At 37.8% G+C, this 17314-nt stretch overlaps 1 protein-coding gene across 4 annotated transcripts in view; it reads left to right on the top strand.

The window, feature by feature from the left end:
• The window catches only part of HERC4 (HECT and RLD domain containing E3 ubiquitin protein ligase 4), a 135629-nt gene that overhangs the window by 64249 nt on the left and 54066 nt on the right, over positions 1 to 17314 (top strand). For all 4 annotated transcript variants that reach the window (XM_082673002.1, XM_082673003.1, XM_082673001.1 and 1 more), the window contains 2 exons: positions 16090 to 16166; positions 16786 to 16910. In XM_082673002.1, the coding sequence (XP_082529128.1) occupies positions 16090 to 16166; positions 16786 to 16910 (202 nt within the window). The remainder of the gene's footprint in view (positions 1 to 16089; positions 16167 to 16785; positions 16911 to 17314) is intronic.

The raw sequence follows: 17314 nt of genomic DNA, 5'->3' as shown, positions 1-17314 counted from the left end.
GAGAGAACACTGGTTTCCAGGGTCTGGAGGGAGGGAAGAATGAGGAGTTGTTTAATGGGTACAGATTTTCTGTTTGGGATGATAAAATGTACTGGAGGTGAATAATGGTGTTAGTTGCACAACACTGTGAATTTGCTTGATGCCATGAATTAACACTTTAAAATGGTTAAAACAGTAAATTTTCTGTTATGTATATCTTACCACTATTTTATATATATAATATATATAATGGCTGATAATTATTTTGTACTATACTAAAGCTGTGTAGGATAGGAACTAATTAAATGTGAATTTAATTTACTCAGCCCCTCTAGAAGTTAAGTCCGTGGCCCCCCACCATAAATCAATCACATTGTTAGCATAAACTATCTGGTATGGCCTCGAGGCCACAGGTAAAAACAGACACTCTTTTTTTTTTTTTCACACACGCACACACACACACTGTATTTTATTTTTACAAGAGATAAATAAACTGACACCAAGCATTGTAAATGGATGACCACAACAAAAGCAACAATGATTGCAATTACCAAACACGAAACACACTCATACTATGTCATAATATTGACATTCAGTCCAGTAATCCTCCACTGTATCAGGTCCTTTACTTTGCAGTGAAAATTGATTTGTATATTTTTTGCCTCTGAGCCCTTGTGGGATTTATTTTATTTTATTTTTTTAAATTATTATTATTATTTTTATTCAAACAGAAAGTCAAAAAATTATAATCATCCTCATCAGTTCACTCAGTCCCATGTAATTAATTTTTTTTTCATCTTGATCTTTTTTTAGCACTTTTATGAATTCATCAGTTTTCTGTTAGAGTTCTGAAAATGCTTATTCATTCAGTTCATCAGTATGGTCAGTTACCAGAAACCTGTACTTGTCAGAGTCTTTTCCATGAATTCCTTGAAGATGAAACCCTTTTATAGGAACATTTTTGCAAAGCATCAGAGTACACCCAGAACTGTCTGTAAATGACAAAAGACTTAAAAATGACCACGGTTAAAGATTTGATGAAAGTTCATAATAAGGCAATTGACAAGGAAATTTAGTTATTTCTGAGATATACATTTTAAAGTAATAACTAGAATTATGACTTATAACATTATACCAGAACATATAAGATTTTTAGACATTTCATGTAATGTCTGAAACATTTATATTAACATATTTCCATACAAATAACCCAAAGAAAGTTTAGTATTAGTTGTTTTTTTGTTTGTTTGTTTTTTTATACTGCAGGTTCTTACTAGTCATCAATTTTATACACATCAGTGTATACATGTCATTCCCAATCGCCCAATTCAGCACACCACCATCCACATCCCACTGCAGTTTTCCGCCCTTGGTGTCCATACATTTGTTCTCTACATCTGTGTCTCAACTTCTGCCCTGCAAACTGGTTCATCTGTACCATTTTTCTAGGTTCCACATACATGCGTTAATATACGATATTTATTTTTCTCTTTCTGACTTACTTCACTCTGTATGACAGTCTCTAGGTCCATCCACGTCTCAATGACTTAATTTCTTAATGACTCAATTTCGTTACTTTTTATGGCTGAGTAATATTCCATTGTATATATGTACCACAACTTCTTTATCCATTCATCTGTCGATGGGCATTTAAGTTGCTTCCATGACCTGGCTATTGTAAAGAGTGCTGCAATGAACATTTGGGTGCATGTGTCTTTTTGAATTATGGTTTTCTCTGGATATATGCCCAGTAGTGGGATTGATGGATCATACGGTAATTCTATTTTTAGTTTTTTAAGGAACCTCCATACTGTTCTCCATAGTGGCTATATCAATTTACATTCCCACCAACAGTGCAAGAGGGTTCCCTTTTCTTCACACCCTCTCCAGCATTTGTTGTTTGTAGATTTTCTGATGATGCCCATTCTAACTGGTGTGAAGTGATACCTCATTGTAGTTTTGATTTGCATTTCTCTAATAATTAGTGATGTTGAACAGCTTTTCATGTGCTTCTTGGCCATCTGTATGTCTTCTTTGGAGAAATGTCTATTGAGGTCTTCTGCCCATTTTTGGATTGGGTTGTTTGTTTCTTTAATATTGAGCTGCATGAGCTGTTTATATATTTTGGGGATTAGTCCTTTGTCCATTGATTCGTTTGCAAATATTTTCTCCCATTCTGAGGGTTGTCTTTTCGTCTTGTTTAAGTTCCTTTGCTGTGCAAAAGCTTTGAAGTTTCATTAGGTCCCATTTGTTTATTTTTGTTTTTATTTCCATTACTCTAGGAGGTGGATCAAAAAAGATCTTGCTGTGGTTTATGTCAAAGAGTGTTCTTTCTATGTTTTCGTCCAAGAGTTCTATAGTGTCCGGTCTTATATTTAGGTCTCTAATCCATTTTGAGTTTATTTTTGTGTATGGTGTTAGGGAATGTTCTAATTTCATTCTTTTACATGTAGCTGTCCAGTTTTCCCAGCACCACTTATTGAAGAGACTGTCTTTTCTCCATTGTATATCTTTGCCTCCTTTGTCATAGATTAGTTGACCATAGGTGCGTGGGTTTATCTCTGGGCTTTCTATCTTGTTCCATTGATCTATGTTTCTGTTTTTGTGCCAGTACCATATTGTCTTGATTACTGTAGCTTTGTAGTATAGTCTGAAGTCAGGGAGTCTGATTCCTCCAGCTCTGTTTTTTTCCCTCAAGACTGCTTTGGCTATTCGGGGTCTATAAAAAGACACTCATAACAGGATATTCCCAAGACTTTGAGACTCTATCCTTGGAACTAGGCAAAGGGCAAACCTTTCTTTTATTATTATTTTTTTTATTATTATTATTTTTTTGCGGTACGCAGGCCTCTCACTGTTGTGGCCTCTCCCGTTGCGGAGCACAGGCTCCGGACGCGCAGGCTCAGCCGCCATGGCTCACGGGCCCAGCCGCTCCATAGCATGTGGGATCCTCCTGGACCGGGGCACGAACCCGTGTCCCCTGCATCGGCAGGTGGACTCTCAACCACTGCGCCACCAGGGAAGCCCCAAACCTTTCTTTAGAATGTGTATAGTATTAGTGTATAGGACAACTGTATTAGTTTGCTAGGGCTGCTATAATAAAATATCACAAACTCAGTTTCTTGAACAATACAAATTTATTGACTCAGTTGTGAAGGCTAGAAGTCCAAGATCAAGGTGTTGGCAGTGTTGCTTCCTTCTGAGGGCTATAAGAGAGAATCTGTTCCATATGTCTTTCCTAGCTTTTGGTGGTTTGCTGGCAATCTTTGGTATTCCTTGGCTAGTAGATCTCTGCCTTCATCCTGCCATGGCATTGTCTCTATGTGCCTGTCTGTGTCCACATTTCGCCCTTTTATTTTGTACTGGTGGTCCACCCTACTCAAATATGACTTCAACTTATGTAATTACATCTGTAGTGACCCTATTTCTGAAGAAGGTCACTTTCTGAGGGTACTAGGGATTAGGACTTCAACATATAAATTTTGGGGGAGCACAATTCATCACATGACGACGTCCTAGACCTGACAAGTTTTAATCTTCTACTGCGCCAGAGACATCATAAGCATTGGCTCCATAAGTACAACCAACTTTATTCTTTAAGATGACTTGTCATATCTAATTCAATAGCCATTGTTCTTAATATGACATTTCAGGTAAGTTCTTGGTTACATAATTGATTTGCTCAATCAGTTATGAAAGAAGTACAAACTAGTGGGAAGGGGAACATATTCTTACTGAACCCATGCAGATAGCAACATTACTGTTAAAAGAACAGAAACCTATTAAATTTGAATTATTATTGAATTCTGGGGATCAGCAAGAATCAGATAAAATGTTTTTAATTGACATAACATTATATTTGTTTCATGTATATAGGATAACAATTTGATATTTGTATATATTGCAAATGATCACCACGATAAGTCAAGTTAACATCTGTCACCATTGTTAAAAATTTTTTTTCTTGTTATGAAACTAAGATTTACTCTCAGCAACTTCCTAATTTGCAGTACAGTATTATTAACTATAGTCACCATACTGAACATTTCAGTCCCATGATTTAGTTATTTTATAACTGGAATTTTGTGCCTTTTGACCTCCTTTATCCATTTTGCCTGGCCCCCATCCCCAGGCATCTCTGGCAACCATTAATCTGTTCTCCGTATCTATGAGTTTGGTTTCAGTTTGTTGTTGTTGTTTGTTTTTTAGATTCCACATGTAAGTGAGATCATACAGTATTTGTCTTTCTCTTTCTGACTTATTTCACTTAGCATAATGCCCTCTAGGAATCATGTGTGTTGTCACAAATGGCAAGATTTCCTTCTTTTTTATGGCTAAGAATATTCCATTGTATGTATATTTGTATGTATGTGTATATATGCATGTGTGTATGTATACACTTACACACACACACACACACACACACACACACACACACTCACACACACACACACCATGTTTTCTTTATCCATTCATCCATCAGTGAAAACTTAGGTTGCTTCCATACCTTGGCTATTGTAAATAATGCTAAAATGAACATGGTGGTGCATACATCTTTTCAAATTAGTGTTTTTGTTTTACCCAGAAGTGGAATTGCTGGATCATATGGTAGTTCTGTTTCTAATTTTTTGAAGAACCCCCATACTGTTTGCATAGTGGCTGCACCAATTTATACTCCCACTAACAGTGCAAGAGGGTTCTGTTTTCTCTACATCTTCACCAACACTTGTTATTTCTTGTCTTTTTGTTAATAACCAGTCTAACAACTGTGAGTTGATATCTCATTGTGATTTGCATTTCCCTGATGATTAATGATGTTGAGCATCTTTTCATGTGCCTGTAGGCCATCTGTATGTCTTGTTTGGAAAAATGTCTATTCAGCTCTTCTGCCTATTTTTTTAAACCAGGCTGTTTGTTTTTTGATGTTGAGTTATATGAGCTGTTTATATATTTTGGATATTAACCCCTTATCAGTCATATCATTTGCAAATATTTTCTGCCAATCAGTAGGTTGTCTTTTTGTTTTGTCAGTGATCTCCTTTGCTGTGCAAAAGCTTTTAAGTCTAATTAGGTCCCATTTGTTTATTTTTGCTTTTGTTTCGTTTGCCTTAGGAGACAGATCCAAAAAACTATTGCTACGATTTATGTCAAAGAGTGATCTGCCTGTTTTCCTCTAGGAGTTTTATGGTTTCAGGTCTTACATTTTGGTCTTCAATCCATGTTGATGGTTTCCTTTGCTGTGCAGAAGCTTTTTAGTGTGATGTAGTCCTACTTGTTTATTTTTGCTTTTGATACTTTTACTTTTGGTGCTAAATCCAAAAAATCATCCTCAAGACTGATGTCAGGGAGCTTACTGCCTATGTTTTCTTCTAGGAGTTTTATGATTTAGGTCATATATTCAAGTCTTTAGTCCATTTTGAGTTAGTTTTTTTAAAAATAAATTTATTTTTATTATCGTTTTTGGCTGCATCAGGTCTTCGTTGCTGTGCGGGCTTTCTCTAGTTGTGGCAAGCGGGGCTACTCTTCGTTGTGGTGCGCGGGCTTCTCATTGCAGTGGCTTCTCTTGTTGCGGAGCACGGGCTCTAGGTGCGCGGGCTTCAGTAGTTGTGGCTTGCAGGCTCTAGAGTGCAGGCTCAGTAGTTGTGGCACACGGGCTTAGTTGCTCCACAGCATGTGGGATCTTCCTGGACCAGGGCTTGAACCCGTGTCCCCTGCATTGGCAGGCATATTCTTTACCACTGTACTACCAGGGAAGCTCTTGAGTTGGTTTTTGTGTATGGTGTAAGATAGTGGTCCAGTTTCATTCTTTTGTATGTGGCTGTCCAATTTTCTCAGCACTGTTCATTGAAAAGACTGTCCTTTTCCCACTCTGTATTCTTAGCTTCTTTGTCTTAAATAAATTGATCATATATGCATTGGTTTATTTCTGGGCTCTGTATTCTATGTCTGTTTTTAATGCTGATACCATACTGTTTTGATTACTGTAGTGTTGTGATATAGTTCAACCCTGCCCTCACTCTTGATTGTCTCTCAAATCTTTGTTAATGTCCAAACAGCCTATATTATTTTAAGTGGCTCTCAGTTGAGAATGTGCCAAGACCTGTCAGTATCCCAAAGGGGAGAATTTCAGCAATACCTAAATTCAAGCTGATTGAGGCCAGACCCTCAGGCAGTAGCTTTTAAGTATGCAAATGTATATCTGTCCTGTGGGACTGCAAGAGAAAGTCACACTGCTGCCAGAACTAGGCAACCTAGAGGTGTCCCTTGGGTGGCAGCTGTGAAAATCAGGGCACCAGCTAAGGGTACAAGCTCCTTTCCAGGAGATACTGGCAAGTTAACGCAAGGTAGAGGGAGAGCACAAAGATGGCATCCACCAGCTTTCGTCCCCAAAGATCACCTCAGTAGGTTGCTAGAGGTGTAGAAACCTTAGGCCAAAGCTCCAGGACAAGCAGATAGGCCTTTTTCGCAGAAAACTGGGGTATGTTTCTGTTTGTTGTTTGTGCTGTGCACTGGGGGTGGTAGCCAACCAAAAACTGTCTCTCCAGTTGTTACAGTCCCGTGGGACCCAGGATACAAGCCCAGCTGTCCACCAGAACCAGGCAATCAAGGGGCATCAGTTAGGTGTCAACCACAAAAATGGGGACACCAGATGGGAATACGAGGTCCCCTATGGAAGAAATGGATGTTCTGGAGTGCAGCAGAGGGATGTTGCAAAGATAAGGCCCTCCTTCTGAGATCTCTGAGAGGATTACAACAGGCCCTTTGATGTGGGTTTAATTAGAAGCCTGCCTCTTAGGCCAAAGTTGTATTAGGTAAACTAATAATCCTCTTCTACAGAAAGATTGGGCACCTCAGTCTGTTGCCTCTTGCTGTGCCCTGGGGTGGTAGTCAGTTAAGAACTCTTTGTCCATTGGTTTTAGTCCTGTGGGACCCTTGAGCATAATCCCCCGCTGGCCCCCAGAGTCAGGTGATCTAGAGGTGTGCCCTGAATGGCAGCTGCAAAAATCAGGGCCTTAGAAAAGGATATAAGCTCCTTTCCGGGAGATACTGGCAAGCTGAAGGGAGAAGAGAAATGTGTTTTAACATTTCGTTTAAGCGTACCAAAGCAGAGTTTACAAAATTGATGTGAATTAGATTACTTTAGAAGAAGGAGAAATGACTCCCTATAAGGGAGATCCAGAAAACAGAAAATTAAAGCAAAGTTAAACATTATGGATCTTGGATTGTCAGTTTCATAAAACTGCTTATCAGCTTAAAAAAATATATGAGAAATCCTAATGTAGTCCACTGGTGTCTTTTGAAAGTTCTCTAAGCCACGTCTCCTCAGAAGCCTGTACCCAAGTATCTATTCTTTGATGTATAAGTGGTTTCAAATAACAGGTACAGTCCTTTTCACAGGGCTCTGAGACTATCCTTCTTTGTTGAAAGTACAAACTCTGGCCTGTAGCTTATAGGAAGGCCTTCAGACAAGCATCAGAATAAAACAAAAACTAGTCAATAGATGAAAGAGGCTTAAAATGACTATGGCTTATTTATTATTGATAATTGTCAATTGGAAAGATATGACGAGGGTTCATAATAAGAATAAATACAGTTGACAAGGAAATTCGGTTGTTTCTGTGACATGGAGAACACATTAGAGGCATGTTTTGGAGATACTGTGGTTTGGTTCCAGAATACCACAATAAAGTGAGTCAGATAAAATTTTTGGTTTCTTGGCGCATGTAAAAGTTATGTTTACACTATTCTGTAGCCTGTTAAGTGTGCAGTAGCATTATTTCTTTAAAAAATGTACATATTATATCTTAATTAAAAATACTTTATTACTAAAAAATGCTAACAATCATCTGACAACACAAATCATCAATTACCACAAATCAGCAATTTGTAAAAACCACAATATCTGTGAAGCACAATAAAGCAAGTTATGCCTGTATTCCAAAAAGGTTTTTAAACAAGAATGTTTCTAAAGATGATGATTAAGCCTATTCTCAAAGAAGTCAGTGATTCCTTACATCTGATTTATGAATATGAATGAGTATAACCTTTTACAGTTGAAAAAAATCTTGAGATATAATATGATAATCCTGAGACCTAATGTACCAGGAATAACACCAAGAATATCAAGTAAAGAGATTCAGTAAGTCAGGGATCAAGTTTAGACATCTATATTTTTATAAAACGCCATTTGAAAATCACTGGCCTAGAAGATGATAGATGTGAATAAAATAAAGGTTCAATAATAACTGAAATTGGGGGAACGAAACCTGACATTAGGACAGACAGCACTGTACCGCCAGAACTCTTATAAATACAGGAAAACTTGACAGAACTATTTCATAAGAGTTTTGAATAATGTTTCCATTCATATTTAAACATATGGTAAGCAAGGACATTGGTGAATCTCCATGGACTTCTCATAAAACACTTTTTGAAATATATTAATTTTTGAAATTTTTATATTACCATATAAATTAGAAATTTTTATAGTAATTACATTTTTGAAATATCTTTATTAATTTAGAGAGGTGAAATATTTATATTAATTTTACCATATAAATTTAACCTAGGGAAGGTTAAGTGTCTTCTGATTTGACAACTCTTCCCATGCAACCTTTAGAATAGTAACACATCAAATAAACTTAATTATTTCTAGCATCTCTACTTATATGTTGAAAGGACAAATCATTTTGATTCTCCATAGCCTCTCTGGGAAATCTCAAAGATATTTTCACTAACACATAGAAAGTATCTTGGAAGTTTTATTTTCCTAAGTTTAGGATCTGATTCGGCGAAGGGTGTTAGTTTGCTAGGGCTGCCATAACAAAATACCACAGACTGGGTGGCTTAAACAGCAGAAATTTATTTTCTCACAGTTCCGGAAGCTAGAAGTCTAAGATCACTCTGTCAGCAGGTTTGGTTTCTTCTGAAGCCTTGGCTTGCAAATGGCTACCTTCTTGCTGTGTCCTCATGTGACCTTTTCTCTGTGTGTGTGCGTGTGTTGCTGGTGTCTCTTCCTGTTATTATAAGGACAGCAGGCATATTGGATTAGGGCCCCACCCTAACAGCCTCATTTTACCTTAATCACCTCTCTAAAGGTCCGATCTCCAAATACAGTCATATTCCGAGGTACTGAGGATTACAGCTTCAACATATGAATTTGGGGGCAGGGGTGGACACAATTCAGCCCATAACAGGAAGACAAAAATCAAAAAAGTTGTGAGGGGAGATTGGAACACTTTATTAAAAGATGCAACCTTTGATGCTTGAGAAAGAATACTTGGTTACCTATTTTACTGAAGTGACAATAAAACATTTCAAAATAAATGTAAATGGTAATTGATTGAAAAGAACTTTAGCTTATTCATAAGTGAGGAGTCTTTGTTCTTTTTTTTCCACTTAAATAATGAAAAACAAATAAAATCAACATCAGGTATAGAAAATTATTCTAGTAAAACACAGAATTTTTGCTCTTTGGCAGATTACACAAAAGTAAAAAAATAACAGGTGAAGGCATGGGAGCACACCCTTCAAAATTGAGTGAACTTGGCTAAGATTTTAACATATTGTATAACTTATTTCAGAATCAAGTATAAACCAAGGAAAATAAAAGTCACTTACCATGTTGTGTCTTCAGTTATGTTCTTCCGTATTGTGGAACCAGCTGATAGTTGCTCAAGGACAGTGGTATTGTGTCATAGGGTTCATGAGGTTAGAATGACTTTCATGTTAGTACTGTTATCTGTGTTAACATGCAGTGGTGCCTTTGTTCTTGTTCACTTTCAGATAAGTCTATGAGTATTTTTTAAATTTCTTAATTTTCAATTCTGATGTGTTATGTGTTAGTGCTTTTAAGCCCTTTGGGGTCCTGAATAAGTCCTAAGAGTGTAAAGGGATTCAGGGATCATCAAAAAACTACTTCTTTTCCTTGTAAGTCAAAGGCACATACACAGTTGTATCTCTGTCAGTATTGCTCCTAAATAGAAGTACACTTTACAGAATTGTAAATAGCTCAAACACATCATTTAGGTAGATAAGTTTCTGAAGAGTGCCCTAATCAAGACTCAGTAAATGGCGGGGGTGTTGGGGGGGAGAGTGCATGGGCAGGGGAGCCTATTTCAAAATTTTCTGTTTTTCCTGACAGTGTATTTTGTAGAGAATAAGGAGGTGAACTAGCCCTCCTAGATATGACAACATATACTATAAAACTGTAACAGTTAAATCAGATTATTCGTATACATATAGACTTTTTTGTGTGTTTTTTAGTTTATTATTTGGCTACGCTGGGTCTTCATTACTGCCTGCGGGCTTTCTCTAGTTGTGGTGAGTGGGGGCTACTCTTTGTTGTGGTGCGCGGGCTTCTCGTTGCGGTGGCTTCTCCTGTTGCGGAGCATGGGCTCTAGGTGCGTGGGCTTCAGTAATTGTGGCATATGGGCTCAGTAGTTGTGGCTCACAGACTGTAGAGTGCAGGCTCAGTAGTTGTGGCGCACGGACTTAGTTGCTCTGTGGCATGTGGGATCTTCCCAGACCAGGAGCCCGTGTCCCCTGCATTGGCAGGGGGATTCTTGACCACTGCACCACCAGGGAGGTCCCTAGACATTTAGATTATTATAGCTTAGTGGAAATCCGGGGGTGGGAGGGGAATCCATGTATTGCCGTTATTGTTGGATTGGCCAAAAAGTTCGTTCGGTTTCCCGTAAGCTGGCTCTAGTAGCGCTTAGTTGTCTTTTACTTCATTTGAAACAATTTTGTTAGATTGTATTATGACAGCTATCATATCAGTGTGTGTTAAAAAAAGACATCAAAATTGGTGAATTTTTGTGTAGCCATTTTAATACGGAAGATGGAAGAAAAAAAGTAACTTTTTTGGCATATTATGCTTTATTATTTCAAGAAGGGTAAAAATGCAACTGAAATGCAAAGAAAAGATTTGTGCAGTATATGGAGAAGGTGCTGGGACTGATCGAACGTGTCAAAAGTGGTTTGTGAAGTTTTGTGCTGGAGATTTCTTGCTGGACGATGCTCCACGGTCCGGTAGACCAGTTGAAGTTGATAGCGGTAAAATTGAGACATTAATTGAGAACAGTCAACGTTATACCATGCAGGAGATAGCCAACATACTCAAAATATCCAAATCAAGCATCAAAAATCATTTGCACCAACTTGGTTATGTTAATTGCTTTGGTGTTTGGGTTCCACGTAAGTTAAGTGGAAAAAAACCTTCTTGACCGTATTTCTGCATGCAATTCTGTCCTTAAGCATGATGAAAACATTCCATTTTTAAAACAAATTGTGATGGGTGATGAAAAATGGACAGTGTACAATAATGTGGAACAGAAGAGATCGTGGGGCAAGCGAAATAAAACCACCACCAACCACACCAAAGGCCGGTCTTCAAAGAAGGGATGTTGTGTATATGGTGGGATTGGAAGGAAGTCCTCTATTATGAGCTCCTTCTGGAAAACCAAACGATTAATTCCAGCAAGTACTGCTCCCAGTTAGACCAACTGAAAGCAGCACTTGACGAAAAGTGTCCGGAATTAGTCAACAGAAAACGCATAATCTTCCTTCAGGATAATGCACATGTTTCTTTGATGACCAGGCAAAAACTGTTACAGCTTGGCTGGGAAGTTCTGATTCATCCGCCATATTCACCAGACGTTGCCCCTTCGGATTTCCATTTATTTCGGTCTTTACAAAATTCTTTTAATGGAAAATATTTCAGTTCCCTGGAAGACTGTAAATGGCACCTGGAACAGTTCTTTGATCAAAAAGATGAAAGGTTTTGGGAAGACGGAATTACGAAGTTGCCTGAAAAATGGCAGAAGGTAGTGGAACAAAATGGTGAAAATGTTGTTAAATAAAGTTCTTGGTGAAAATGAAAAATGTGTCTTTTATTTTTACTTAGAAACCGAAGGAACTTTTTGGCCAACCCAATATATAGGTTTTGTTCAAACTCCAGTTGATTGGCAGTGGCTCTTGGAGTTATAGGAAGGACTGTACGAAGTGGAAGTTATGAGAAGGACTTTGAGAACACTTTCGGGATGGAGGAGAGTGCCAAAGTTTTTTAGTGTAGCGTGTTATAGGTAGAAGAGGTGTAGTGTCTCTTCATAACTTTAAAATAGGGCATCACTAATATGTGGAGAAGGGGAAAGAATTATTCAACACATGAAAATTGGGAGGAAAATGTCAGTTTAGACCCTAACCTAACAGTATAAACTAAAATAAATTATAGATGGATTAAAGTTAAATGTAAAAGAGTTCTTAAGACAAGAAAATAATTCTATAATTTGAGGATGGGAAAAAGCTTTCTCACCATTATGGCAGTGAAAGTCACCATTAAGAAAGAGGGCCAACTTCCTTGGTGGTCCAGTGGCTAAGACTCCACGCTTCCAGCGCAGGGGGCCCGGGTTCAATCCCTGGTCAGGGAACTAGATCCCACATGCTGCAGCGAAGATCCTGTGTGCTGCAACTAAGACCCAATGCAGCCAAATAAATAAATATTTTTTATAAAGAAACCCACTTCCTCTTTAAAAAAAAAAAAGAATGAGATAAATACATTTGATTTAATAGAAAAAGAAACTTGTGAGTCAAAATTAAATAATTATTTAGAAAAAATGTTTGTAACGAATATAACCTGAGGTTAGTAGCCTGAATATCCAAAGTGCTCATACATATTGGTGTGAAAAACAGTAAGACACCTAATAAATGAATAAGACAAACATTTAGACATGTAATAGATAAAGGAAGTTAACGGAAATTCCCATTGAGGAAATCCATGTTACTAAGAAACATGTAAATATTATAATCAAATAAATGCAGATTCAAAAAGCCAGACGATAGTAAATAAATGGAAAAGAACAGCATTAGTCTTTCCTATTACAGGTTAATGAACTATGTGGTAGATAGGGGGAAGCTAATGGCCCAACCACAAGATGAGGAAGTAATATTATTGTATCATTTTTCAACCCACAATGAATTAATGGTCTAAGCATTGGGCATCAATGGTTACTAACGTCACAAAAAGGAACCCAGCTATACGTTATGTGCTTACTGATGGAAGAACAGCCCCTTCCACCACCATGTAATAGTTTTGTCAAAATAATTGACTGCTTGGGGCTTCCCTGGTGGCGCAGTGGTTGAGAATCTGCCTGCTAATGCAGGGGACACAGGTTCAAGCCCTGGTCTGGGAGGATCCCACATGCCGCAGAGCAACTAGGCCCGTGAGCCACAACTACTGAGCCTGTGCGTCTGGAGCCTGTGCTCCTCAACAAGAGAGGCCGTGATAGTGAGAGGCCCGTGCACCCCGATGAAGAGTGGCCCCCGCTTGCCACAACTAGAGAAAAGCCCTCGCACAGAAATGAAGACCCAACACAGCAAAAATAAATTAATTAATTAATAAACTCCTACCCCCAACATCTTCTTAAAAAAAAATTGACTAATCTAATTAACTCCTCTCTAGATCCAACTACCAATTTACAGGAAATACAGAAGACTGAGAGAAGTGTTAGGAGAATCTTTGAGGATATAATCAGCAAAATCCAATCTGCAGGAAGCTGTGTAGGACAAATGACTAGGTTTCACAGACTTCTTTACAGTAGTAATTAAAAGGAAATTAAGGAAAATAATTTTTGGTGCCCTACTCACAGCCCCCAGAAACCCATTCATGTACTATAGATTAGTCATCATTTACTTGATGATTATTTAAAGAAGGCAGAATCACCTTTTAGGAACAAACGAATAACATTCTGCTCAATCTTTTGAGGAAGTGCATGACTTCATGTAGACTTGTGAGGATGATGTAGAGAAAAGATTTTAAGTTGAATGATTGGTTTATTTAATATTTTAGATTTACCCTTTTAATCTGTTCTTAAAAATTTTTGGCCGTAGAGCAGTCTTGTTGTGGAAAATTTGGTCATATTCATGTTCTGATCTCTGAAACTCTTATTATTATCTAAGCTAGATAATTTTTTCTATTATATATTCATATTAAATATTTACTGAGTTCTTTTACAAATAAAACATTGTGCTTGGTAGTAGGGAATGATCAAGAAAATTAAGATGTGGTCCCTTCCTTAAGAATTTATAATTCTGTAGCAGTGGTGGTCACAAATAATACAAGGTGAAGAACTAGTCAACTGGGCTTCCCTAGTGGCACAGTGGTTAAGAATCCACCTGCCAATGCAGGGGACACGGGTTCAAGCCCTGGTCCGGGAAGAGCCCACATGCTGCGGAGTATCTAAACCAGTGTGCCACAACTGCTGAGCCCACGCTCTGTAGAGTCCACAAGCCACAACTACTGAGCCTGTGTGCCACAACTACTGAAGCCCGTGCACCTAGAGCCTGTGTTCCACTGCAATGAGAAGCCTGCGCACCGCAGTGAAGAGTAGCCCCTGCTCCCCGCAACTAGAGAAAGCCCACGCACAGCAACGAAGACCCAACGCAGCCAAAAATAAATAAATTTATATTAAAAAAAAAAGAATTAGTCAACTAAAGAGTGGGGGGTCAGCAGTAGGAACACAGAAATGGATTATATTTGGAAATAACTGGCCTTAAGTTACATTGTGTAGCTATGGTGTTTTGGTATGTGATACTCCTAAATACTAGGCTAGCGGTATTTTTGATAATAGATACTCTTTCCATTTTGAGGTATAGGAGAGGAGAAAAAGGAAGAGGCTTTGAATGTCTTTTTAAAAAGGCACTTTACTGAAATGAAATTGAGTTATTTGTAGTGAGGTGGATGGACCTAGAGTCTGTCATACAGAGTGAAGTAAGTCAGAAAGAGAAAAACAAATACCGTATGCTAACACATATATATGGAATCCAAAAAAAAAAAGGTTCTGAAGAACCTAGGGGCAGGACAGGAATAAAGACACAGACGTAGAGAATGGACTTGAGGACACTGGGAGGGGGAAGGGTACGACACAGACGTAGAGAATGGACTTGAGGACACTGGGAGGGGGAAGGGTACCTAGGGGCAGGACAGGAATAAAGACACAGACGTAGAGAATGGACTTGAGGACACTGGGAGGGGGAAGGGTACGTCTCACTGGGACGAAGTGAGAGAGTGGCATTGACATATATATACTACCAAATGTAAAATAGATACCTAGTGGGAAGCAGCTGCATCTCACAGGGCGATCAGCTCCATGCTTTGTGACCTCCTAGAGGGGTGGGATAGGGAAGGGTGGGAGGGAGATGCAAGTGGGAGAGGATATGGGGATATATGTATACATATAGCTGATTCACTTTGTTATACAGCAGAAACTAACACAACATTGTAAAGCAATTATACGGCAATAAAGATGTTAAAAAAAAAAGAAACAAACTTTTAAAGAAAAATAAACATCACAATAAAACACAAAACTTGAAAAAAAGGCGCTTTATTGTTCCTTCTTTACTTCTACTAAATTTGCGTATTAACTTTTTTGTTTTTGGACCTGATTTGGGTGTTACTGATAAATAGTTGTTAACAAAGAGCTATGTGTGTCATCTTTCTTTTGTACAGCTATATTGAAAGAGAAAATAATTTTACATTATGAATTTTGCATTACTCAGGAAGATTTAACATATACTTGTTTGTTGTCATTCTTTTTAAAAGTAAATATTCCTTTTTTTTTGGCTGTACCCTGCGAGGCTTATGGGATCTTAGTTGCCCAACCAGGGATTGAACCCAGGCCACAAGCAGTGAAAACGCCAAGTCCTAACCACTGGACCACCAGGGAATTCCCCAAAATGAATATTCTTAATTTTTATTTTCTTCTGAGCTATCTTCTATACCTTTCATTCAAATTTTACACCATCTTAGTTTAAAATATATTGAGATAATAAAGATCTAGACTAGAAACTGCCATTTTTTGGTGAGCAGGTCAAAAGAAAGACTTGTAAAACTTATCAAATGCTTGTTGTGCTTGTGGGATCATTAACATTTGTCACTTGGTCAGTCTCATCTCCATAGCAGTCAGACCATTCCCAGTCATTTTGTATCATTGAGCCCATGATTGGGAGGTCTCATTAAGTTAGATGATTAAGAGAAAGTCCAGTAGCATATTTGATGCTCTGAAAAATGCATATAAATCTTGAATGTTTTATATTTTATTTTTATTACAGATTCTGAAGAATATTTCTGTGTAAAAAGAATTTTCTCAGGTGGAGATCAAAGCTTTTCACATTACTCTAATCCCCAGGTAATAGTAATCATATAAATAATTACTAAGCTCAGATAATTTAGAAGTTGTTTTTAAACCCATATTAATGTTCTTTATATGTTACAAAGTAATTGCCTTAATTTTTTTTCCTCAAGTCTACAAAATTTTTCAGATCCATTTGATAAGTTGGTTTTTTTGATAAGTTTTTTTTTAAATTTATTTCTTTATTTATTTTTGGCTGCTTTGGGGCTTTGTTGCTGCACATGGGCTTTCTCTAGTTGCAGCGAGTGGGGCTACTCTTCATTGTGGTGCACAGGCTTCTCATTGCGTTGGCTTCTCTTTGTTGCAGAGCATGGGCTCTAGGTGCACGGGCTTCAATATTTGTGGCTTGTGGGCTCTAGAGCACAGTCTCAGTAGTTGTGGCACATGGACTTAGTTGCTCCGCAGCATGTGGGATCTTCCCGGACCAGGGCTCGAGACTGTGCCCTGCATTGGCAGGCGGATTCCTAACCACTGCGCCACCAAGGAAGTCCCCATTTGATAAGTTTTTGTTCCAGGTGTTTAGTAGAGATTAACTTCCAAATACATAGTGGAGGTGTGTCTTGGTTTATATATAATATCTCTTCCCTCTGACTCATCTGCTTATTTTAAAATTTAGAACTGTGGGCCACCAGATGACTTTAGATATCCTGATCCTTCAAAGCAGATATGGACTGTGAATGAAGCTCTAATTCAAAAATGGCTGAGCTACCCCTCTGGAAGATTTCCTGTAGAGATAGCCAAGTAAGAAAAATATTTTATCTACACAAAGTCTTAACTTCATGGTAGAGGAACCTGTACTTAGGAGTTTTTATTTAAATAAATATTTCATTAAATATCATTTACAGAATGGTTTATATACAAAAGTTTAATTGTCTAGAATTTCTGTAATAGTGGATATTTTAGGAGATCTCATGTAGATGTTTATAAGTTACAATTCTTTCATATACATAATGATATATTAAATGATAACTTAAAATATTAAATATAGCCACTTTAGGATTGGGTTTGCAAAAATGTTCCTTCTAGCTTCATAGTGGTCACTGTCTTTTAACTTCTTTATTCCATGGAAGAGTTGAGTATTTCTTCTTTCTTGAATATTTTTCTTGAAGATGGACTTGTTTAGTACTTAAAGTTTTTGTTGTTGT

Source organism: Grampus griseus (genome assembly GCF_964374135.1).
Source record: "Grampus griseus genome assembly, chromosome: 16".
NCBI lineage: Eukaryota > Metazoa > Chordata > Mammalia > Artiodactyla > Delphinidae > Grampus > Grampus griseus.
This window is presented reverse-complemented; position numbering and strand designations above follow the sequence as displayed.